Below are 26,111 nucleotides of genomic sequence, written 5' to 3'. Positions count from 1 at the left end.
GTTCGAGGGAGGGGTGACAAACACAGTTGGAGGAGAGGTTTCTTCGAGTCATCTGATACTTTGTTTTCAAACCTTTTCTATTGGTTCTGTCCTGTTTTCCAACTTTTATTATTGGCTCTTTCTTCTATGTTCTGGGTGTGTATTTGGTTAATGTATATTTCACATATGTGGTATATAAGATTGTGCGCCACGGAGTGAAGTGGCAGTCTCCTGAGAACCTACCTTGTGTACTTCTGGGATAACTGTACTAGCTGCAGCTAATAAATCCAATCTTCTAACGCCTAACAGAGTGTCCCGTGTCTCTGTGTAGCTGAGCAGGAGAACCCCGGAGATTAAGGCATACCCTGCGCCGCCTGGCCCAAAAGGTTCTGGTTCTTCAACTGGCGACCAACGTGGGGCGGCTTCAGTGGTACCGGTTCTGCCTGAAGGTCGCGAGAAACCCCGCAAGAAAATTCCGGAGGATTCACGAGCCACGTCAAGCGACCCCTGTATGTCGAAAGTGGTCCAAAGGTCTTTTGAAGCGTGGTTACTCCTTCCTGACGGCTACTGACGACTGCTGCCCTGACTGCCGCCCTGCCTTGGCCCTTCCTTTGGTGATGTATGGTAAGGCGAGACGATAGACGGGCCTCTGATGGCGTGAGAAGACGTCCTTAGTTAAGTATTTGGTGGGTCGCTCCCACAATTTTGTTTCTTAGTTGCTTTGATCCTTTGGTTCTTAGATTCGACTATTGCAATAGCTGAAGCCGAGGGGTAAGTGCATTTGTGCTGCGTAAACTGAGTTTTACCCCCTTGAAGTTTGTGAACAGTCTGGTGAAATCACGAGATGCCTGGTCTGACTAAGTTTGGAAAACTTTGTTGCTTTGATTGTACTAGGGATTCCCAGCTTGAGGACTCTTGTCCGATTCCTTCGGTTGGAACTCCCACATATGAGCTCTATTCAAAACATGGTATTGGCCCCATTGCCTTTAACGAGGCATGGACCCGATACACGAAGAAAGATGGTGTTCTAAAATGGCCAGAAAATGGTAGCTTTGAGCCTGATGTGCTAGATAATTTAGAAGCAGTTTTATTCAAAAGAAAAGCCCGGCCGGCAATGTTTGATTCTTTCCGCCTTTGGCGTAAGGAAGCCAAACAGAAAGAAATTAAGCAAACAAAACGAGATAGAAAAGCACAGGGTATGACAATTATACAGGCTGCCCAACGATTTAAAGACGATCAAATTGATAATGCGACAGAAATCTCAGAGAGACAGCATCGTATGGCGATAGATAAATGCTATCCGGTGTTGCCTGTTTCCCCTTCTGAAAACAAGAGAGATTTAGAAGAAGATCCCCTAATGTCTCACTTATTGAGATTGCCTCCGCCCTATGCACAAGGTGCCAATACACCCCAGTTGTTACAGCCTGTTCAGCCGCCAGCGGTACCTCCGCCTGTTCCGGCTCTTCCACATTTGCCTCCTCCAGTATTACCGCCTCTGCCAGTTTCACCATTAACTTCGACGTCTTTGCCCTCATCTCCTGATCTTCGATCTCCTTCGCCTTCTGCACCTCCTGCATTTATTGGTTCTCCTTCTGTTAGTTCGCCTAATACTTTGTCTCCTATTCTCATGTCCAATTCTCCATCTATGCGTAAGCGACTCACGGATACTGTCACTGGAATTCTATCTCCTTTCTTTGAAGCTTTAAATGTGTCTCCGGCTTTTGCCCGAAGACAATCTCGTAGTCAGTTCCCAGATTCTGAAGAACGAGAGAGATTGGACTCTCTCGCACATAAATGGATCAAAAAGGGTCCCCAATACAGTGTACTCGATATTATGCCTACCTTCTCACAATGGAATGCACCCACGCAAAGATATGTTTTCGATGTAATATGTGATACTCTCATCAAAGAATGGGAGGATGTGAATTCAAATTCGATTCCACAGGGCCTGCTAGATGTTCAGGCTGACTTTGATAAAGGACTTATTGTGGGTTCCAAAGTTGAAAATGCTGTAAGGACACTTATTTCCTTTAGAAACTTATTATCCTCTCAGACTTTCCTTGATTCCGATTCGTCGGTTAAACTGACACTGAAAAATTATCCCATGAGAGAGGTTCCTCCAGTATGGAAGGAAGAGGTTGCAGCAATAGGTGCTAATCCAGCAATTCCCGCTCATTTTCAGCATATATGGGTACATGTCCCCTGGAAGAGATCTGAAGTTTTGGCTCTTAAACAGACTCTACCAGATCCTCGTAAAAACCCTGCGGGTTATTATAAAGAATGATCACAACAAACAGTTGACGCTTGCATCATGAACCTAGCTGATATCGATATGTTGATGGGAAAAGTAGTCCCACAGACAATATGAGCTAGGATTCGTAAGGAGAATCACGCACAGGAATTAGATGCTAATTGGGATGTTATAACTGCCACAGATAGAGACCAAGTGGTTGGTGCAAAGCCTGACGCTTTGATTTCAGAACTCCCTGGTAGGATGATGCCTGCATTGAGAGTTAATTGGGATAAATTAGCGGCATGCAAACAAAAGAAAGATGAAAGTGTCTCTGATGTCTCTGACTTCTTCACTCGTTTCGAGGAGACATTTATTGATCACAGTGGTCAAGATATGGCTACAGAGGGTGGACAGCGATTATTTGTGGACAAATTCGTATTTAATTTGCTTCCCGAGCTGTCACACAAATTGAAAGATTCTGAAAGTTCATGGGATGTTTCTTCTTCTGCCCAGATATTGGCTACTGCACAATATTATGAAAACAGAGATAAAGAAGAAAAAGAAAAGCAAGAGAAAAGACGAAAGAATTAAAAATGAAGGTTCTCTTGCAACAAGCTTATCCTCCTCACTATGCTCAGCCTCAGCTTCAACAGCCTCCACAGTTTCAGAGGTTGTATCAAAAACCTGAGCCATACATTCCGCGACCTTTGTTAGGACCTAATCAATGTGCCTATTGTAGAGAAGAAGGTCATTTTAAGAATAGTTGTCCGTTTTTATTACAGCGTAGTGGAACACTATCTGCTCCACGAGGTCGAGGTCGAGGTGTGTTGATTCAAGATCAAGAACAGCGTGCCCTTCCTCCTCCCAATTCCATGAATTACTTTGATCAGCAAAATGTTAGGTCTACACAGTACTACAATGAAGACCATTACATTGAAAACGGAAATGAAAGTCTTCATGCTAACTAGGACAGCCATGGACAAAGTAAGGGAGTTGTGTCGGTTCCAGTAGATCAGAATGGACCTTATGTTAATGTCACTACAATGGGTGTTTTAGAGCTATTTCTTCTAGATACTGGGGCGATGAGAAGTTCTATCATTCATTCTAAACTCCCTGGGGCACCTTTGTCTGGCTCAACAAATGTATCTGTAGGATTTTCTGGCGCCCCTGTTCGTAATCCGGTTTCTTGCCCTTTGCCTATTTCAATGGGCCCTTATGATTTGGAAGCTCCACTTCTTTTGACGAATGGTTGTGGTGAGAATCTGTTGGGTTTGGACTTGTTGAAAAGAATGCATGCTACGATATATTGTTCTCCTTCTGGTGTACATCTTACTTTAGGACAGAAACTGATTTCTCCAATGTATTTGTCCAAAGATCAGTTTCCACTTGAATTACTTTCTCTTCCGGCAGCGCTTTGGGTCCGAACGATGTGGGCTGTCTTGAAATTCCACCTTATGTTGTCACTCTCAAGCTTAATGTTGAATTGCCGCGTATTCCGCAGTATAGAATTTCCACTGAAGGTGAAAAAGCGCTTTTGGAAATCATTCATGATTTGATTCAGAAGGGTGTGGTTGAGGAAACGAGAGGTAACATATGCAATAGTCCTATTCTTCCTGTTCTTAAACGCACTGATCCTTCTCAGCCACCTGTATATCATTTCGTAATTGATCTTCGGGAGGTAAACAAAATTGTTGTACCACAATTTCCTGTCGTTCCAGATATCACTGCTCTGTTGACAATTATACCTTCTAAAACGACTTGGTTTTCTGTTATCGATCTCAAGAATGCCTTCTTTAGTATTCCCATTGCAGAAGAGAGTAGGGACATTTTTTGCTTCTCTCTTGGAGGCCGAAGCTTCCGGTTTAAGCGCGCACCTCAGGGCTATTGTGAAAGTCCCTCCATTTACAGCCAAGCTTTAAAATGTCATCTTGATACTTTTCATTTGCCGTCTGGTGCTGCTCTTATACAATACATGGATGACTTGTTAATCGCTGCTGATTCAGAAGATATTTGCAAAAATGTCACTGTTGCATTGTTACGCCATTTGTTTAATCTGAATCATAAGGTTTCACCTTCCAAACTACAATATGTCCGTCGAGAGGTTACCTATTTGGGTCATCTCCTATCAAAGGAGGGATGACGAGTAACACCAGAACGAATTCAGGCGATTACGCAAATGCCTGTGCCCTCCACACAAAGGGAGGTACGTGCCTTTCTGGGTATTACTTCTTACTGTAGTCAATGGATCCCTAACTTCTCTCTGTTGGCCAAGCCTTTGTTGGCACTCACTTTGAAAGATACACCTCAGCCCCTTCCTTGGACTGACGAAAGCCAAAGGAGTTTTACTGACTTACTACTGCTTTGTGTTCCGCTCCTGTACTAGGTACTCCTGATTACAGTAAGCATTGTACGCTCTATGTTCATGAGAGAGAGGGTTGTGCGTTGTCAGTTTTAACACAGCAATTTGGAGACAAACAGCGACCATGCGCTTATTTTTCGGCTACATTAGATCCCGTAGCTAAAGCATTGCCTAGTTGTCTCAAAGCGACAGCAGCAGCAGCAATTTCTATTCGGCAGTCTGCTGGAGTGGTGCTAGATAATACTCTCATTGTCATGGTGCCACATGCAGTGGATACTTTACTAAACAGAACGAAAACGCAGCATCTTACGAGTGCTCGTCTAACTGGATACGAGCTGATGCTTTTGTCTAGTCACGTACACATCAAACGATGTAATACCCTAAATCCAGCTACACTGTTGCCCCTTCCAGAGGAGAAAGGTGTTGAGGAGCAACATGATTGTTTTTTCCGTACTGAGGAAGAGACAAAAGGAAGAATTGACTTGAAAGATACGCCGCTAGAGAATCCGGATGGAACTCTATGGGTAGATGGTTCTTGTTTTAAAATGCCTAATGGAGATACAGTTTCAGCCTATACTGTTACTACTTTACATACAGTTGTGGAAACAGCCCGCATCAGACACAACTCAGCTCAAGCAGCGGAACTGATAGCATTAACGAGAGCATGTGTATTGTCAGAAGGGAAAAGAGTGAACGTATACACCGACAGTCAATACGCCTTTGGTGTAGCGTTCAATTTTGGGCGTCTTTGGAAAGAGAGGGGATTCCTTACTTCACATGGCACTAAAATACAACATGGTCAGTTGGTAACTGGTCTCCTTGAGTCACTTGCCTTGCCCACCCAAATAGCAATCATGAAGTGTAGTGCGCACAAAAAGATTACAGATGATGTTGGCCGAGGAAATGCATTTGCAGATGAAGTAGCGAAAAAGTCGAATGTATGTGGCGGGTCCTGCGAATTGGGTCAGAGAAAGAGGAATGTATGAGAATACAGTAGAAAGTGTAAAGTCGAGTCAGAAAGAGGCTACAGAGAAGGAATTGAGTAAGTGGAAAGAAAGTATGGGAATGTTAGATGAGATGGGTTGTTGGGTGGAATTATCTGAACACCAACGTTGGCTGTTACCAGATGCCTATGTACTCCCAGTGGTTACTATGGCACATGGTCCAGCCCACTTAAGTGCGAAAGGTATATGCAAGCTTCTGGCTCCAGTGTGGCAAAATGAAGGAATCCCAAAATGCGCAGACAATGTAGTGAAACATTGTATTGTTTCTTTAATGTACAATCCGGGAAAGGGAACCCCAACTCCAGCGGGTCACTTTGCTCCTCCGACATATCCATTTGAGGTATTGCAGATCGATTACATACACATGGAACGATGCAACAATCTCAAATATGTTCTGGTGGTAGTATGCGCCTTCTCTAGATGGATAGAAGCATACCCTCTAAAAGACAATACAGCCTTATCCACAGCCAAAATTTTACTGAAAGAATTTTTCCCTAGGTTTGGTTTGCCGCGCATTGTCTGGAGTGACAATGGGAGCGAATTTGTTGGCCAAGTCATGCAAAAAGTTTGTGCGGGTCTTGGTATCAAGCAAAAGTTCCATGCGGCAAACCATCCACAGTCAGCAGGTTTAGTGGAATGTTATAACGGAACTTTGAAGCTTAAACTAGCAAAAGTCCAAGCTAGTACAGGACTTAATTGGCCCGATGCTTTACCACTGGCTCTCCTGTCCACCAGAACTGCTGTGCACTCTCGTTTGGGACTTAGCCCTTACGAAGTGGACTTTGGGCACCCAGCTAATGTTTGGGGAGTCCCGCGCCCTAAGAAATACTCAGACTTGCCATATCCAATGTTGATTGACTACTTGCATGAACTTACAACTAAATTGCGTGTTCTCCATCAACAGGTTCAGAGTGCTTTACCGGAGGCTTCCACAGATCCAGGTGATTCCATCCGACCAGGTGACTGGGTCTGTACAAAGAATTTCCAAAGGACGAGAAATTTGGAGCCCAGGTGGAGAGAGCCTCGTTTAGTACTTTTAACAACGAGAACAGCAGTCACAGTCGAAGGAAAGAAGAATTGGATTCACGGCGTGCATTGTAAGTACGTGCCTTTGCCTCTACCCTTCGATCAATGGGTGCGTAGGGGCATTGGTGACTCTGAGAGTGAGAAGGTTCCACGATTCGTACCTTTTAGCGATGCACGCCTAAATGGAACACTGTCTGAGAAAGAGGACGACGACATTCTGCAGGAAGCGATAACACCACATCGTCGCTTGGATACGACAAATCCACGAACATTGTTCCGAGACCAAACCGTACCTGATAAAGAACATTATAATCTGAGACCGAGACCAAAGAACACTTAAGATTTTTCTCTCTCCTGTGTAGTATTCTATCCTGGTTGCAGGGTCACGGTAGGAGTCTTGATTGTGACCTGAGTAGTGGCAATAGGCCTGCAGGACTTGCAGTGTCATAGGACGGCAGATAATCATAATTAAGTGATCAAGGGAGATTGCCGTGAGCATCCATTTAGAAAGATGGAAACTACACTAGGCAAAAGAGAGAGAAAGGATGAAATGAAGAAAGAATCCTGTAGATTAATGTACAGTCGTTTTAGTATAACCTTATGTATTATTATATTATTGTGTATCCTTTTGGCGTTTATAAGTTGGATTATTTATGTTCTGCAGCAAAAAGTTGTCTCTCGTTCTTCCTCTTCATCTTCTTCTACTGTCTCTCCACATCTATTTCATACCCTTCCTCAACATGAACTCATTAGAAGAACTGAATATTATAACAATTCCTTTGTCCAGTTATTACATCAACACCAGTTAGTGGTCAATACAACTGACTGTTGGGTGTGTGGACTTATGCCACATACCACAGAAAAAGGAATGCCATATTTAGTTCTCCCGTTTTCTTATGATGGTTCTGCTTGGTCTTACTTTGTCATCTTCTCCAATGCCTAACAAAGCAAATTCAAACGATCCGTTAGTTCATATATTGGTGGTCCAGATTTTAGTCATAGCTCATTGATAAAGGGAATGGTAGCTATGGCTAAAATCATGGAAAATAGTAAGATTTCCGTTGACGAAAGGAAAGCATATACAAACTGGAACGTCACCCATTATGTCACTAGCCTTAGTGATAAGGTCAAACAAAGAAAATCTCCACCAATTTGGACTATTCCTCATCAGGGAAATTTCTGTCTACAAATAAATGGTCGGTCTTCTGACACCATACAAAGAAACAACTGTTCCCACACATACGTCTACTCCTCTCAGAACTCGCCTCCTCTAGTGCCATCTCAAGGCACGTATTTTATCTGCCACAATAGGGCTTACACGTGGTTGCCAACGAGTTTTTCTGGTACCTGCTATATAGCTTTCCTTCTTCCCCCTACATACACCGCTTCCGCAAACTATCATCGAAACAGATATGGCAGAGGGATTATTGATTCAAAAGACACAGCAGGACAAGAGGGAGGAGATTTCCTCAAAGGATTTCTTCCTTTTTGGGGTCCAATGGCCAACAGCAGAAATATAAGGCAACTGGTTCGTGTCGTAGAAACCACAATAGACATCACTGTAGGAGCCTTAAGTAATATCACGGCAGAACTACAGGCGGATCGTCTTATGACCTTACAAAACCGAGTTGCCTTAGATTTTGTTCTTGCGGATCGTGGTGGAGTGTTCAAATTGATCGGGTCAAGTTGCTGTATTTTCATACCTATTGACGCTCCAACAGTATACCAAGCTATCTCTAAGTTGCATATAATCTCTGAGTCGATTCATCAGGACGAAGGAGATTGGTCATTTTCAGAGTGGTTTTGGGGACTACTGTCCAAATGGGGTTGGAAAGCGTTGACATTCCTTGGAATAGTTTTGACCCTTATTTTCTCTTGTTGCCTTTGTATGCACTGTGGTCCCGCCATCTGCGACCTTTGTGCTACTATGTGCATCCCTACACCCAAATCACAAAGAGCAGAGAACATAAGAATGATGTTACAGCAACAGCTTGATAACCTCATGGCCATCGACATTGACTCAGATTAACATGAGTCCATCTTGCCTGAGTTCTGGCAAAAGGAGGGTCTGAGAAAATTCGATTTTCGATCGTGATCAAATCGACCCGCCATTTTGTGCTCCGCCGCCATTTTGTGTTGCCCTCACTCAGGCAGCACGGCGAACCAAGTCTATTCTGCTTTTTCTGCAGCTTCGTGTCAAAATAAGCCTTTTGCCTCTATTTGCAAAGCTGGTGTTAGGATTGGCCGAGTACACTAATCCCTGTCTGGTTTTTCTAATCCCCGTCTCAACTATCTGTTGGTTCACACTATTCTCTTCTGACTTTATCTTACCGTCTGGCCTTCGATGTCCTCTGCTAGCATTCTCTCGTTTCACAACTGTCCTCCAACACACACAAACGTATCTCGCCACCTGCAAGTTAGTTGCGGATCTGTTAATGAATTAGTTCGAGGGAGGGGTGACAAACACAGTTGGAGGAGAGGTTTCTTCGAGTCATCTGATACTTTGTTTTCAAACCTTTTCTATTGGTTCTGTCCTGTTTTCCAACTTTTCTTATTGGCTCTTTCTTATATGTTCTGGGTTGTATTTGGTTAATGTATATTTCACAAATGTGGTATATAAGATTGTGAGCCACGGAGTGAAGTGGCAGTCTCCTGAGAACCTTCCTTGTGTACTTCTGGGATAACTGTACTAGCTGCAGCTAATAAATCCTATCTTCTAACGCCTAACAGAGTGTCCCGTGTCTCTGTGTTGCTGAGCAGGAGAACCCCGGAGATTAAGGCGTACCCTGCGCCGCCAGGCCCAAAAGGTTCTGGTTCTTCATAGTGTACTGTCCATCAGCCTGATATCTCATGTTCACTCAGCTTCTCAAATTTTGCACTCTTGTGTCCCTTTTAGAAACTTTGCTCAAGGTACTATTGTTATGCTTCTCGCCAGTGTCTCTTATGGGGTCCCAGTGCCCCTCTCCAGCTACTACTACAACACACTCTCAGATCCTCCTCAGTGCACTTTCACTCAGCACCATCTTAAATTATCACACTCAGAGTTTCCTGGCTTCCATTCTTCTCTTCTGATGCAACATTTAGTTCCCATTTTAATATAAAAACAAAGCTTTCCAAAGAATTACAATAACTTACTTTGCAAGAATAAGTTCCTGGTTCAGCATTCCTCAAAACAGCAAGGCAGCAACTTTTATATTAGACTCCTTTGACTATATACTCTGTATTTCTTGAGCCCATTTCATTGCCAGTATGATGAAGGAACATGCTGAGCACATTTTTGCCAGTCACATACTTCTATTTGCAGGGCACTAAAGGTTAAACAGAATAAAATAGTACCAATGTATTTATATTATAAATGTATTTATGACAAGATGAAAAGACAAATGGATGACTAAGGGGTCCAATTACCCCCAGCTCCTAATTAATCAACATGTTTCTGCCAATTATTTAATCTCTTTGAGACAATGGCCTTCATCACGACTGCCAGATTGCTAACTAAGCTATTTAGTCACCGTACCTAACAACCAGCATTTTGCTGGTGTAGGGGACACGCAAATGCACGAACCGACTGGATACTACCATATGCCAGTGCTCCCAGGCAATTCCTGTAGAGAGATTTGTGTACAAGAGGGATTGTCAATTCAGTCAAAACATTTGGTAAACATTTGCATATAGAATGCTCTAGGAATTCAATAAAATCGTAATTGACACACTACAAACTATGGGGCCGATTAGGATGGTGGGCGGAGCGGTGCTGGGACTGGCCGCCAGTGGTGCGGCAGTCCCACACCTTCAATTAGGATGCCACTGCCACGGTGGCGGTGGCATCCCACATACATTGCATTGTGGTGGGCGTGCTGGAAGCAGCACCCGCCACAATGCAATATATGCATGTTGCGCATTTGCATGCACACCGTGGCAGGCATCGTGCGCTGCCTGCCACCTTGTGCATGCAAATGCAGGTGTGTACCATAGGCACCCCCCACGCCACCCAACACCCTGTGGGCCCCCAAAGAATAAACCGCATGCCTTTCCATGGCGGAGTATCCGCCATGGAAAGGCACATCTCCGCCATTATTGTAATATGGATGGTGGTGCCTGCCAGGCACTGCCACCATATTGCTGTGCTTTTTCACCCGGTAGGCAATCGGGAGGATTGCCTACCCGCGGAAAACCGGCGGACGGTCTTCCCGTCCACCGGGGTCCCCCCCTCCATCGTAATGTGGCGGGGGTAAAAGTGATGCGGGCAGTGACTTTTGGCAGGCGAATCGCCACCGCCATACGGGCGGTGGCGATCCGCCCACTATACTAATCACCCCCTAGGTGTTGAAGCACTGCAATGCAGTGTAAAATTGTTCCTATTGGAACGTTATGGCTGAACATGGGTCAAGACTCAACTTGTGGATCGAGACAACCTGTCTCAAGAGAGGAATGAAAGAGGCCTCTCCCTTTAATCAAACACTAAAACCCCAACATTACTCTTTTTTTAAAATCGAGTCAAAGTAGACTGTAAACTCATTAATACATTTAGGCAGTTACATTGCAAGCTAGATGAACTTACTTTCTCAAGGGACCGATGTCCAAGAAGCTCTAGTGAAAATGAAAATTCGACACCATAAAACAACACTCTTATAGCTGCCTGGATTTCTAGACGTTTCCACAACTCATACTTAAGGATGCATTTATTTTGCTTGCGATTATAAAGCTATTCATAGCTATTTGACAAGGGTATCTTATTGATTATTAGTGTAGATAAAAAATGTGTAAACACAAATTGATTTGCATTTTATAATTTTGAAACATTACAATTCGTTCTGAGCATGCTTAGAGTTACAGGCATGGGCATTATTTATTGATGCAGAGCAGTTGCGTGCTAGGGAGTGTTAGCAAAGTCAAATAAATTGCAACCACTTTGTTGGCAATGTGTAAAGAGTGTTTCCATGCTTCATCACAAGGGCCTGCAGGAGCTGGAGCCGGAAGGGAATAGTTATACTGTGCTGAAAGTTAACAGTTTAAATGTTGTACTAAAGGGGGAGGGAAGGGAAAATGGGGTGGGGTCCATGGAGAGCCGGTAATGTTCTCTGTGGCTGAGGTGAGAGCGATTCAGTAAGAGAAGCTTGCTTCTGCCACCCATCAGTCTCTCAGCTAAGAAGCATAGTGGAGGCTATGGGAAATAGGGGTTTGAAAAATCATAAAATATGTCTACGCCGGAGTTCCATAATATAAAAGACTTGGATAAACGGTTGTACCTACATGGTTGAGTATAGGCCAGAGCCTGCACAGGACATACTGAATGGTGTCGTGTAGCAGAACCTTTGCGAGGCTGAACTTGTCCATAAGTTCCTCGAAAGAGAGCAAGCATACTACTTCAAAAACATTGTCCACGGTTGTAAGGTTTGATTCCTGACAGTGTTGAAGACACCTCAATTATTGGCCCCAAAAGGAGTTGTTAGACCCAATAGAGGAATTGCCAGGGTTAATGGTGATACTGCAGTGTTCATGAGCAGAAGTGTATTCAGGTCCTCCACTCGTAAAGATAGTGTCTGTGTGGCAGTCTCCTCAAGGGAGAAACCCAAAAGATATCTGCTTAACCACTGTATTTGGGCAGCAAGATAGTATAATTAAAAAACAGGAGCCAACAACCCTCCCACATCAGAAGGGAGGAGACATTTGGCAAGGGACCCCCTATTTCTACCTGTATGCCAGATAAATTCACCTAATAGCGCATCTAAGTCCCAAAAGGATGTTGAGGGCAGAGCTATAGGCAAATTGAAAAAATAGTAAAGCAGACTGGGAAAGGCACTATCTTTAAAGGGTTTTATGCCCAAACGGGGCTAGGGGAGGGATTTCCAATTAATGTTTGAGAGGAGACAGCACTGCTTTAGCCAGGTTGCATCTTGGAGATCTTTATCTGAATGGTAGACCCTAATGCCAAGATAGTGGAATGTTGTGCTCTTCCAGCACAAAGAGCCTCCTCTGAGGAGTAGCCGGGTCCTTGGTACATTAGGAGTCAGTGGTAAGACACAAGATTTTGGCCAATTAACAAAGAGCTTGAAGCCAGCTGAAAAGTCTCTAAGACGATGTGCCATTCCAGCTGTGAAGCTCTGACATTTCTTTAAGATACAGTTAAAGCTCATCTGCATATAGGAAGACTGCATGAAAACCGTCGGGAAGTGGGATTCCCCATGACGCTCCCCCAGCACAGAGAAGAATTGACAATAGCTCCATGGTGAGGGCAAAGGGGATGGGCGACAGGGGCAGCCCCGTTGAATCCCCTGATTGACCCACAAAGTAAGGAGAAATAAATTTCCCCGCTTAGATTTGCGCAATGAGGCACAATAATTGCAGATATGATGGGGATTATGACAGCAGGTGTCTATAGTTGTGATTCCTTCACATTCTTCGGGTCCTCTTCCTCCACTAATTATCATAAAGTCCATTAATCAATCACATTTTAATGAATTTCTCAAATGTATTTTTGAAAAAATCAAGATGTGTCATGCCACCACACTGCAAATTGATATGGCACCATGTGTGAAAGCACAGTCAAAATAAGACACAGCGTAATGCCTTCTAATGGACCAGTATACAACTTTATGCTTAGATATTACGGTATAATGGATACCTTTTTTTCAAATTCCAAAGACGTCTTCCATAAATAAGTAGTTGCTGTTTTGAAAGCCTTAAGATTGCTCCTTGTTGCCATACTATTATGGGTGAGTCCATCACAATGTATCCAAATGTGTTGTTTGATACACCTCTCAAGTCCTTTTTGTTTAGGATTATTGGAACACGTGCTCTTCTCTAATTTGGCTTATTGACCTAGCAGGACAAAAGTTTGATCTAAACTAAATTTAACATAAAGTAGGGGTGGTTCAGATTTATTGCATCCCTATTTGTTTCATTCATTTTGAAACCACATTTGCACTAAACAGTGCAATAATATTTTGCGCGTCTATTAAAATATTTTTTTTAAAGATGTATATTGATGCAAAGGAATGTTCATGAGGATACCATTAAGAAATCAAAACAATGAAATCTAAAAGAATTTATAGAGCCATTTCTGCTTTCTCCAGAGGATCCTAATCTTAAGGAGGGGCTCCCTAAAAGTATTCTGTCCCAGACTGCGTGCACATACAAGGCCTACGTTCAGAAGACAGTGTTGATTCCTGGATGCCCTCTGCATGTCAATCCATACTTTTCCTACCGTGAGGCCCTCACCTGCAAGTGCAACAAGTGCAACACAGACTACAGTGACTGCATCCATGAGCCAATACAGATTAACTACTGCACAAAGCCGAAGAAGTCTTACAATATGAGGTTTACAATCGGACTTCAGCAGAGATGTGCACTCCTGGTTATTCCTTTAATTTGCTGTGTGCATGTTGAACAAATATTATTGCATTTTGTCTGTTTCTGCTGATGAAAAAAGTATATTATGTTGATCAGGTAACAAGGTATTGAAATACAGCCATAAATACTGAAATTGGAAAGAACTTGATGTTGTTTAATGTTTGCTTTAGAAAACATATATAGATGTAACCGTGAATAAATTACCTACTTGCATTTATATAGAGTATTTTTATCTGAAATAAATTACACGGTGTGATTTCTATTAAACATATTTAGGCAAACTTCAGTGCCTTACGTTCAGCAAAAAGAGTTGGAAGCAGGTTACCTAAGAGGTACAACTACGGATCGTTCCTAAGAGGCATGACCTTTGCAATCATGGGGATGGGCAAATACATTTTGTGCTTGATAAATTCCTTAATAGAACCCTCTTTAACATACATTTTTTTTTTATACCACTCAAGTATAATCCACATCTCTTTTTAGGTCTCGCCTTCGAGACAGCTTTAACTGTCTTGCCAGACAATTGTTTTTATAAAGAATTCATACATAATGTACAGAGAGGGGCATTTTGATGAGTGGTCTACATTCATTGCTCTATTGCCATGCCATTTACATTTTGATTTCGACCAGTTGCAGCATACTGCATAGGGCACCGGATTAGCCCGTTTTAGTGAAAGTCTGCCTTCACTTTTTAAGTCTGGTGTTAGCCAAAACGTTTTGATTTTACTGAAATATGTATAATATACTTACATATAGGGGATTTTAGCCACCTCACTTCATCCAATTGCCTGTTCTTGTGTCATTCATATTTTGATTCTGCCCGCTACAGCAAATAACATGGGGCAATGGGTCAGTGTACTTACACCATTGGTAACTTCACTTTGAATGACTGAATTTTGCTATGCAACAAGAAGCACACAGGCACCCAAACTAGTTCCTCTCATTGCTCGTGTTTTTGTTTTTTCTTTCTAATGACTTTTATGTGGTCTTTGCAGCATAATTACAAGCCCCATTTGCCACAGGAGCGTCACTTTTTTTGTCGTTCCAGAGGTGTAGCGCCATTTCCATATTTACAAGGTGGCACTAAGCCACTTATGGCTTAATGCCACCTTGTAAATATGTTCCTTTCTGCTGCAGTCCTCTGCTGCAAAGGGGTGTGTGATGGGTGTTGCAGTGGGTGTTCTACCATAACAACCATTGCTTTTTGATGCTGCCCCAGATTTACAAGGCTGAGGCAGCGCCAAAAACAAACGCCAGGGAATGCCTGGTCTTAGCATAGTGATACGAAGAGAAATTATTAATTTCTCCTTGTTTTGTGCTCTTTCTATGGTGCTGCATTCTTCAGCACACATAGAAAGATTCCAATTCCAATTGAAGCCCATGTTAGATGTGAAGGACATCTAACCTGGGCTTCAATTGGAATTCCATAGAGCATATTATCAAGCCCATTATCACTGTTTTAGCGGCAGTTTTCTGCCACAGAAGCGGCGATAATGTTATCACCTGTCTTGATAATATGCCCCTAATATCGTTGCTAAAGTCTTCTAGTTACTGATAAAGGGCAGTAGAGACACTCGTGTGTTGCCCTGTCCACGTCCCTGTGGATACTGGATTATGTACAGCGCAATCCACTACACATATTTTTTTCACAAAAGGTTCTGTCAATCCATCCGCAGGTAGTTTCTGGATAATGAACAACAGCTAAATACATCTCCGTGTCTCCTTTGTTAGTGCCATGCATGTGCCTTACACATTGCAGCATTGATGACAGAGGGCAGACCTCATCTCCTCTCTGTCCCACTGCTTAGTTAAAGGTGCTTTGCTCCCACCACCTTCAATGTGTTCTTCCTGGCCTGATTGCCCCTTTTTCAGTGGCTTATCACTCTCCTCCACGCTGCTGCCTCTGATGTGTGGCGCTTCAATCGTAGGGGGCATCTTGGTTGTTTGCTCTGGTTTTTAGCTACAAACTCTGGCGGGAGCTTAAACCCAGAGTCATCACCACTGCCAAACGCCGAAACGCTCCACAGAGACACCTTTTGGACTGCCATCCACCCTGGTGGTACTACGAGTCCCAGGGTGCACCAAGGGCCACAGCACTCCCACTTCTGCTACCGCAGGTGAGGGGGACGTGCTCCCATCGTGCTACAAAGCGCAGCCTCTCCCCCTGCGGCGCGGGATGCGTGCGTGCCAAGGGTGGGCCCGTCCTTGCCCGTCATCATCCGTAGGAGTCTGGGCTGGGCCACCCCCCTGATTTTGTGACTCTGGAGCTGTCGAGTGTTTCCCCTAATGCAATCCACAGAAGGTACTCCTTACATCACCATTACTGACACTATCTAACAGCACAGTTTTTGGTAATAACCAAAAGAGGAACCTTGACAATGTATAGTTACACTGCCATTGACATTTTGTTGTGGACCTTGTGCCTATAGTCTCTGGTGTTACTATATAGTGCTGTGCTACGTTGCAGACTTAGTTGCCTTGTAGGTAATATATACAGCTGATTATTAGTTGCAGTAATGGGGAAGCGAAAAGAGATTGAAGCTGGGCAGGGAGGTGCTAGGAGAAAGCGATTAAAAAAACGGCCTTTGGCAACTGCAAAAGGTGATGAGAGTGAAGGGGGGATCGGCGAGGAAATTCTAGAACGTATAGAGAATATTGTTAATGATTGTGAGGTATTGCTGTCATCACATGCTCCAGCCCCTATTCCCCCACCAGCTGGAGCTCCCCTCATTAAATCCCTCCCTGCCACTGCTGTATATGGAAACATCCCAAATCTATTCAAACTTGCTTCTAGGAAAAGTTAATTGCCTGAAGTTGTAGCTGAGCATAACATAGTTCCATCTACTGCGCTGGATATGGATGGTCCGCCCTGCCCAACAGAAAATAGAGGATTGGAAGAGTCCCCACTACACAATAGCTTTGCTGCTCTTGCCGAGGATCCACACATAGATATACAATGTGCCATCTCCATTCACGCACCTATATCGTCCACTACTCCAAGCTCAGATATTGTGCAGGAAGTAGAAGAGGATAGTAGTGGTAGGACACCTTTGATTCCTGACCTCCTGACTGAAATAGCATCACTAAAAAACAGCATAGAGGCCTCAACCTCACTAGTCCTCAAACTTTATCAAAGAATAGACGGCACCAATGAACTATATCCAATGCCAGCAGTTCTAGCAAATGCTTTTTCCACCCAGGTTGGTCCTGTTGAGAGGCAGTATGTTTTATATGAGAACCAAAATGGCCGTAAGACGATGCCTACGGATTTAGATCTACACCGCTCTCAGACTACTAAGGTAACCACTAGTGCCCTTTTGGGCAATACAGATCTTTTGAAGTGCAAGGCAAGGGAAATGTAGTTGCAACACGGGACAAGGTAGTATCTAGAACACCACCAAGACTAGCTTCCCAGGCCACTAGTAGGGCACCTGCATACTATAAGGTCCCTGAAGTATCACAGGCAACTCAAGCAAGTTATTCCCCCTCCAATCCCAATTTTCTTGACTAATGTTCCTAAAGTCAACTCCAACTGCCTTAGGTATGAGTGTGGGGACGTCTTAAAAAACAAAGCCATGCATTGGCTGAGACACGTCCGGGGGTGCAGATCCATAATAAGGGAGAACATCATCCTTGCCAAGAGGTGCATCGTGGCCCATTGCCCAGTGGATACAATTGAACTACCACTACCCTCAAATCAACTAGTGCATGATCTGATTGCCTTGGAAGCAAGATCTCATTCCAACACATCAACAAAAATTAGGCTGAGATTGACTGTCCCCCCCGGTCCAAAAGCAAGCACGAGTAAAGCACCCCTGGCTTCCCCGACTTCAACACTCTCACAGATTGATTTACTCATTCCCTCACCTCCCAGTCCAGCAATGAATAGCCTTAGTATGGTACAGACGATCCCTATAGCCACTTTCCATCTACACTCTGAGGGTTGTCCGGCTGAGCAAGAGCGGAGGAGTTGTTCCTCAGTAGAGCCTGACCATTCCCATTCACCATTGGCAGCCAATACTCGCCCTCAGGCTAGCAGGACTGACAGCCGAGTTGGGCCCATATTGCAAGTGTTGCCCTCCCCCCAGGACCGGGTGGAACTAGTTATTGGGGATATTATGAACATCCTCTCATGGAACCTGGCAGCTATTAGTCGAAAGTGTAACTGCCTCTATTGGTTGGACCTGGTTCCCCGCCAGGAAATATGTTTATTTCAGGAAACCTGGTCCCAAATTCCTATACACATCCCTGGGTTTAAGTCCTTTTTAAACCAGCAGCATCTACCAAAGCGGGGTGGGCGTCAGGTGGGCTACTCATCCTGGTAAATCTTACACTGAACTGTGAAACAAAAGAGCTGGTTACTAATAATCCGGACATTTTGGGGATTAGGTTAGCAAACGGGAATGGGCAAACTGTTGATATGTATAACGTATATGCTAGGAGCACCAGCGGTGGTAGTTCGCCGACCCTTCTTGCCTTGGATAACCTATTGGGGGACAGGAATGTCAGCTATCCGCTGATAATCGGTGGCGATTTTAATGTTACATTCGAACCCCTTGACTGGGTTGAGTCCTTTGACGTATCCGAAGAGGATACAGTTTGGAGGGTACCCCCGTTGGAATTACCTCCAATTAAAAAATGGTCACACGCTGCCCGCCAACTGAATGCAATTTCCCTACAATGCAGGCTAAGGGCCACTAATGGTCGAACCAACTCCGACAAAAGCGGTGGAATTACCTTCATAGGAACAAATGGGTCAAGTCGGATTGACTATATATTAGTGGATCTGACCTTGTGGCCCCAAGTTCAGGACATGTTCATACACCAGGCCTGTGATAGTGATCATAACTCCCTACACCTATCCATTAGTCATCTATGGGGGAGTATTCGGCAGGATTTCATTGCCCCACTATGTACGAGGGTGTTGAGTGCCACAAATGATAAGCATCGGCTTAAATGAAAAAGATTAATGAAGTTCTAGCTGAGCATTTAGTGACATTAGAATCAGCAAGTAGCGATCCACTCTCCATGACTACCTGTAGTGTCCTCCATGGAGCTTTTTTTGAGCAATCGGCTACCTTCTTTTACATCCCCCCTATAAAGATTAGATCCTTGCGGGGTAGTCGCCATGGAGTAAATCCTTGATCCAATTGAAGCTCAGGTTAGATGTCCTTCACATCTAACATAGGCTTCAATTGGAATTCCATAGAGCATATTATCAAGCCCATTATCGCCGTTTTAGCGGCAGTTTTCTGCCGCTAAAGCGGCGATAATTTTATCGCCTGTCTTGATAATATGCCCCTTGATTCTTTTGTGCATATTATAAAAAAATCTAATGTGTAGAGCAATAGAAAGGAGCATCCTTATTCAGTATGTTTACAAATAGTCAGGAGGACTTATTTTTCCAAAATAGGCAATTTAAAATATTTCTCATAAGACCATCTATTCTAGCATCCTAACATATAGAGTATGTATTGTCTGTTCCTTATGTTACACACATATAACGTACATTGTGTACAGATCATAAATCATTTTCTGGTGTCCCAATGACTCTAGTGCTTGTGCCAATGCATGTTTCAGTGCTGGTGATCAGCTGACCACCCACCTTCTTCAGGGCACACACTGATGGGGTATAGATCAGTAGATTATTTACCTGTCCCACTCCCAAAAAAACAATATGGGGAAACCCTTTATTAGACATTTCAGCTCACAACATATGCCATGAGGGACTGGGACTAAAGCATCTGAAAGACATTATTGAACCAGCTCTACTTTTCTGTATCTACTTTGACCCAGAACTGGGAGATCATTTGTGATTGACTATTTTTAAACTCCTCTGATACGTTCAAATGATTAGGTTATATCAGGAATGTTTGTCTTGATTTAGACTGTCTGCAACTGTATGTTATCCACTGGAATATCAGCAAACGGGACAACTTCTGGGCAAAAAAGGCTTTCTTGAAAAGACACTGTTATGCCCTGCATAGTACTTTCATATCTTGCAGTTTACCAGTCGACCTGCCACTCAGCCACTGTGTGTGTTTGGAGTAGAACGTTAGTAAAGCTGTGATGCGTGGAATGTTGGGTGTCTGACTGAGTGAGGTATGACAGTTACAGATGGGCTGAGCAGCAGGCAGGCTGCTCCTGGTGGGTTTGCTGTGGCATAGGACCAAGGGCTGACTACTGGGCTAACCTACTTTACCTTCACCTGTTACCTGGACTACCTGTCTGATGTACCAACCTACCATCTTGCTGTACAACTGGAATAAAGGTACATAAGAACTTCACATGGTTACCAGTGTCTACTTTCTACCACAGAGTACAACATATTTTGGAGACGAGCGACAGTTGGAGACGTTCCTACATGCCTACGTGTCTCTACAGTTGGTCTAGTAACCACAAGATTACATCTGCACAAGTCCACATGATGAGAAGAAGCCCCAGGTCTAACTTGCCAAGACAGCATAGAAATGACGCAACTTTAAGCACACTAAAGGCGACTTATGAAGAGACTCAAGAGGTTCCAACGCAACACAAGATGTCACAAGCAACAAAAGAAATTGGCACAGCACTCTCCGCATCCCCACCAGTGTCCTGTACATCGGACAGCCCCAACAACAGAGTGCTGTACCATGTGGTTGTGCGTACACCCACAAGTCCTGCATCTGCGAGGAAAGTCTAGTGCTTGGAAATGACTTTCTACATGACTACAAGTCACATGGGCGCAGCACACGTCAAGATTCACATGGACAGCTGTCCTGCGCAAAGTCTGTCTGCTACTGGATGTGACAGTTACTTTGGAGGAGCCAGGAAAAGGACCTTAAGTGCTTCAAGTATCCACTATGTGTGTAGAGATCTCTGCAGTTGGGTTCACATATCGATTTGGATTTGTAAACGTGCACTGTGGTGGTCATTCTCAGCGTGGAGAATTCACATGAAGGACAGCTGAAGATGTGACATGGAGCCACTTTGGAAAGCTTTGGTTATTCCAAGTTTCTCCCTGGCAGTGGCTAATTGCGTGGTGACAAGATGTGGTGCATTCTTGGCGCATCACAGATGCAGTGTCACAGGGAGCAGAGTCGGGTGAGACACATTTTTGTCATTTATTGTTGGTCTATTCTGAGACCTGATGTCTTTGGGGACTTTCAACTGTCATTTTTTAATTTAAAAATAAGGCACGAGTCTTCGGTAGCGCGAGGAGGCTTACCTTCGTGTGGGTCTCTCGCGCTGTGCCTTTATGCAATTGTGACGTTCTAAGAATCACCGTGTTTGCCCATCAACGTTTAGAGGCACTGGCGTGCCGTGAGCCACCCGGCACAGCGTGGGATAGCGTGGCGCCGTCTTGTGGAAGGCAATCGCCATAGTCAATCAATGATTATCAGCCTCTCAACTTGCCAACCTCTCATTTTGCCAACCACGTTTTTTTTTCCTTACGTGCGTGGCATCTTCAATAAAGTTGTATGGTGCACCTAGGGGTTTTCACGTGATCCCGGTGATCGGCATGAGTATCCAACATAGGAATGAGGATGCTGTTTTGGATACTGACGGTAAGTGGGAGTGTGTTTTGCAATTATCTACCATCCGGTGGCTGAATCAGTTTGTTTCCTTGCCTTCTCACACATGGGCAGTAAGAAGGATTTACATGATGTTGTACTCTTGTTCGGAAGTGGCAGAACGCGCACAAGAGACTTCAAGGAGTAGCAGTCATTTTACAACACGAATTGTGACTTGTAATTTTGTTATTCTTTGGCATGAAAATGTTCTTAGCTGTCGTCAGGATTTTTCTCCATTTTGTGCCCAGTGTTGTGCTGCCATCTACTGCCAAGATGAAATATGACGCCTATGTATTTGAAATGATTTTTTTTGATCCACGTTCTCTTTCCTACATCAAGCATGTTCCGGATGAGAGATTTCTACAGTAGTGTCTTTGCCTTGCCAGTTCTATATATGCAATGTTTATTATCCATGCTTGAAGGATTTACACTTAAAATGTATATGTGCCAGCTTCCACAGTTTAGGCTTTGTTTCTCTATGGACGTCTTTGTCTAGTTTATTATAGTGAGTAGCTGTACTACATTATCCCTTATATTAGGGATGGGTATGGGTTTGGGTCTAGTTCCTTCCCATAAAGCGTTAACGCAACCCCTACACAGGGGTGGGTTTGTGGTTATGGTTCTCATAAAACGTTACACGCGGCCTCCTCATTGAGGCGGGTTTGTGAGTGTGTTTCCCACTTACAGTGTTCAATATAGTAATCCTTTCTCTGTGTTGGTTTTGTTCAAAGGTACGATTCCCATTAATAGTGCTTTGATTGGTAACCCTTACTCGGGGTATGTTTGGGGAGTTTCCTCCATTTAACATAGCATGTAACCCTTTCACTGTGTTGGATTTGGTTCATGAGTACGATTCCCACTAATTGTTCTTTCATTGGTAACCCTTACACGGGGAATGTTTATGGGGTTTTCTCCATTTAACATAGCATGTAACCCTCCCTCTGGGTTGGTTTGGATTTATGGGTACGGTTCCCCTACACAGGGTGTATTCTCTAGGTTTATGGTCCCATATTCATCGTTAAAGTCTTAGATCCTTACATGAGGGTGGACTTTAGGGTCTTAATTCCCAAGTGTTTGTACCTCATATGAGGGGTGAAAGATTGTTTTTTAGCTCCATCTTCACAACGTTTGTAAGATTCTTTATGTGATGTCATTTGTTCCCTTGCTGTAGGGATTGAATTTGCGGGGTTTGTTTATTGGGTTTCTGCCAATTTACATTACTTTAGGTCATGGGTCTTTTCCCATTATGTTGCGCATAACTTCTACATAGGGTTGGTGTGCATTGGTTGGGTCCCATCTATGCTATCTCGTGATGTTCTCGTAATTGCACATCCCTGTTTTGAACCATTCCTTACATTTGTAATTTTGCTATTTTTGCAAAATTAGTCATCTGTGCATTATACAACAGAATGTTTTATAGTTTGGGTCTAGTGTCGCGGTGTTTGTTTCCCTTTGCTATACTCTACTTATTGTCTCAATCTATTCTTTTCTTTTTATTGCTTCTGATTCTTTTGTGATGTTTAACACTTTTATGCATCCCTGAGTTTTGAATCATTTCTTGCAAATGTACTTTTTCTTGTGTATAGTTTCCTCTTTTTGCATTGTTGCTTTTCCCTGGTACCAATGTCACTTTCACTTTTCATTTTAAAAGGAGGGGGATGTGTTATGCCCTGCATAGTACTTTCATATCTTGCAGTTTACCAGTCCACCTGCTGCTCAGCCACTGTGTGTGTTTGGAGTAGAATGTTGGTAAAGCTGTGATGCGTGTAATGTTGGGTGTCTGACTAAGTGAGGTATGACAGTAACAGATGGGCTGAGCAGCAGGCAGGCTGCTCCTGGTGGGGTTGCTGTGGCATAGGACCAAGGGCTGACTACTGGGCTAACCTACTTTACCTTCACCTGTTACCTGGACTACCTGTCTGATGTACCAAACTACCATCTTGCTGTACAACTGGAATAAAGGTACATAAGAACTTCACACGGTGACCAGTGTCTACTTTCTACCACAGAGTACAACAGACACGCTATGCACCAAGAAGCTTCTGTGATTGGTAAGCTCTGTTGTGATCAAATCTTCCATTGAGTTAGAGCCCTATGTGGATCACTGATGAAATATCAGAAGCACAAATATTGTGTGGACAGATTATTGTGCCATAAATATCGAGGGTCAAAATATCAAGAAGGTAAGTGCTAATAGGTAATTATAAATGTTTTATTCTTCACTCTAAATCTACAGACCTTGGAGATATTGTCAAGGTACACAGATGTGTAGTTATACATAGTAAAACTTTGCTTACCTGTAGAAACTTACCCTCAAAATATTTTTGGCCTTGATTATCTTGACACATGATATTTTCTCTCCGATATTTTATCTACACACCCCCTATCTGATTCTGGTTTCCAATCCATATGAACATAATTTACTCTCCAGATTCATTTTGGGTATTGTACATCACACTTTATCAGTCCTAATGGGATAAGTGCTTGCTGAATCATTAAAGTTTTGCCCATCCGATAACTCATCGGTTCAAACCATGGTACATCTCATGTTTTTCTGCAACCTTAATAGATGGCCTGAATCAGATATATTGTTTCATAACTACATCAAGTAAGATTTACCAACTTCAGAGCTGCCTTTTTATGTATACAATTGCTGTTCTTACTATCCTTCATCGTAATACAGCCCGAGCCCCAGATCAGGTTCCAAGTCTGTACTTGCCATGCTTTGTATCCGAATTACATACTGGCCAGGAAGTACTGGTTTGCAATGCACTGTCCCCTGAGTTAAGGGTAATGCATGGCTTTTCTATGCTCAAGGGCAAGTTAAAAGCCTTTCTGTGTTTACATGTTTTCACCGTCTATCCTATTACTGACATATTTGCACTTGCTCTCTCCCTCTTCTTCTATCTTTCTCACTCTCTCTGCCCTTCCTCCTTCCCACTGTCTCTCTCTATATATCTATCTATATCTCTCTCCTATTTTCTCTCTCACTCCAAGTGACACAATTTATACTTGTTAGAAATTGGGTTTCTGGTTGACAGAGGTATATACCCTGTCAAAGCAGGAACCACAGTCCTAGTCAGGGTAAGGCAGATACACACCAGAAATAACCTGTGCTCACCCTCTGATAGCTTGCCACAGAGTAGTCAGGTTTAACTTAAGCGTCAATGTGTAAAGTATTTCAGTAAAACAGTGAAAACACCACACAAAAAGATATCACACCTGGTTAGAATAACAGAGATGAATTGATTGAACAAAACAAGGCCACAATGACATAAATCCATTAACTATAACTGGAGGTATGAATTTTTAAAGAAGAAACTGAAATGTAGTGCCTAAAAGCATGACATGACAACTGGGGCTATCGGGTTACGCTTGACCGGGTCAAATCCAAAAGTTCAGCCAGACGGTGATGGAGCGCTGGTCAGATACAGGGACCTGCTTTGGCCTGCTGAAACAGTACCTTGGATGCGTCAACATCAAAGACGACGCAAGGAGAATGGGAGGTGATGTGTCATTGTTGATCCTTTGATGAAGGCGATGCATCGGTTCCAAGCTTCGCAACGTCAAAGGTGCATTGAGGGTCAACATGTAACGAGGACCAAAGCAATGAGTCATCGTCAAACTTCTGGGCTGTAGGCCATGTAGACATCACTAAGCAATGCATTGACGCAGAGCCAGGCAAAGTTGGGGATGCGTCAGGAACATTTTGTCTATCATCTTTTTGTGTCGCATTTTCACCCTAAGTGGGAAGGGTATGCCCAGACATGGGTCGTGGGCTCACTGTGTCACTGGATTCAAGCTAGCCTAGTTTATGAGGGGTGATGCCCCGAAACCGGTCCTGGGTTGCTTGTTTCTGGTCCAGGGAGAGCCTGGCTTGGCAGTACGGGCTGGACTGTTTCCATGGGGCACAGGGTCAAGACTGATTTGCATATGACTGGGTCTACACTAGGGTGGCATGGTGAGCAAAAGAACAATGGATTTAACCCAGATCATTTGTGTGTTTTACTTACTAAAAGTGGCATTTTCAATATTACAATTTAATTTCTAACTTCACCATCAGTTAGGATATTAAATTGGGATTCAGGAGAAACCAAACTTAGGGATCCCTGCTTCTCCCAATTGGAAGTTACACTTAGAAGATGTAATAAGGTAAGGGAGAGATAGGCCTTGCAGTTGTGGAAAACAAATGTAAGATTTTCTTCCCTATTAGGACATGTAAAACTTCGGGGTAGCCACATTAAAAACATAAAGGAATCTTGAACATTATTAGTGATAGCATCACTGGTGGTTTAAGCTATCCACTCTTCAGTCTACAAGTTCAAAGTTGGAAGAAATCATAAAAAGTCTTGGTGTCAGTGCTTAATTTGTGCCGGTGTTTGGCGACCAGGACTGTGACGCATGATAGAGAGAACAGTGAAAATAGGAGAAAGAAGAAAGTGAACAGGAAAACAGTGACAAGGAGAGAAAGCAGGGATGAAAAAGAATCTACAAGATTGTGATAAGGAAACAGAAAGTGTAGAGCAGTAGAAGAAGTAGGCTTGAGATGGAATCAAGGCTAGGCACAATGCAATAATATGTTTTTATAATATTGTGGTAAAAGG

The 26,111-nt window shown here is 43.4% G+C and overlaps 1 protein-coding gene across 1 annotated transcript in view; it reads left to right on the top strand.

Moving 5' to 3' along the window:
- The window catches only part of TSHB (thyroid stimulating hormone subunit beta), a 95,929-nt gene extending 81,905 nt beyond the window's left edge, over nt 1-14,024 (top strand). The window contains exon 3 of the mRNA XM_085649653.1: nt 13,680-14,024. Within this exon, the coding sequence (XP_085505779.1) occupies nt 13,680-14,024 (345 nt within the window). The remainder of the gene's footprint in view (nt 1-13,679) is intronic.
- The last annotated feature ends 12,087 nt before the right edge of the window (nt 14,025-26,111 follow it).

The sequence above is a fragment of the Triturus cristatus genome, chromosome 1_1 (genome assembly GCF_964204655.1).
Source record: "Triturus cristatus chromosome 1_1, aTriCri1.1, whole genome shotgun sequence".
Taxonomy (NCBI): domain Eukaryota; kingdom Metazoa; phylum Chordata; class Amphibia; order Caudata; family Salamandridae; genus Triturus; species Triturus cristatus.
This window is presented reverse-complemented; position numbering and strand designations above follow the sequence as displayed.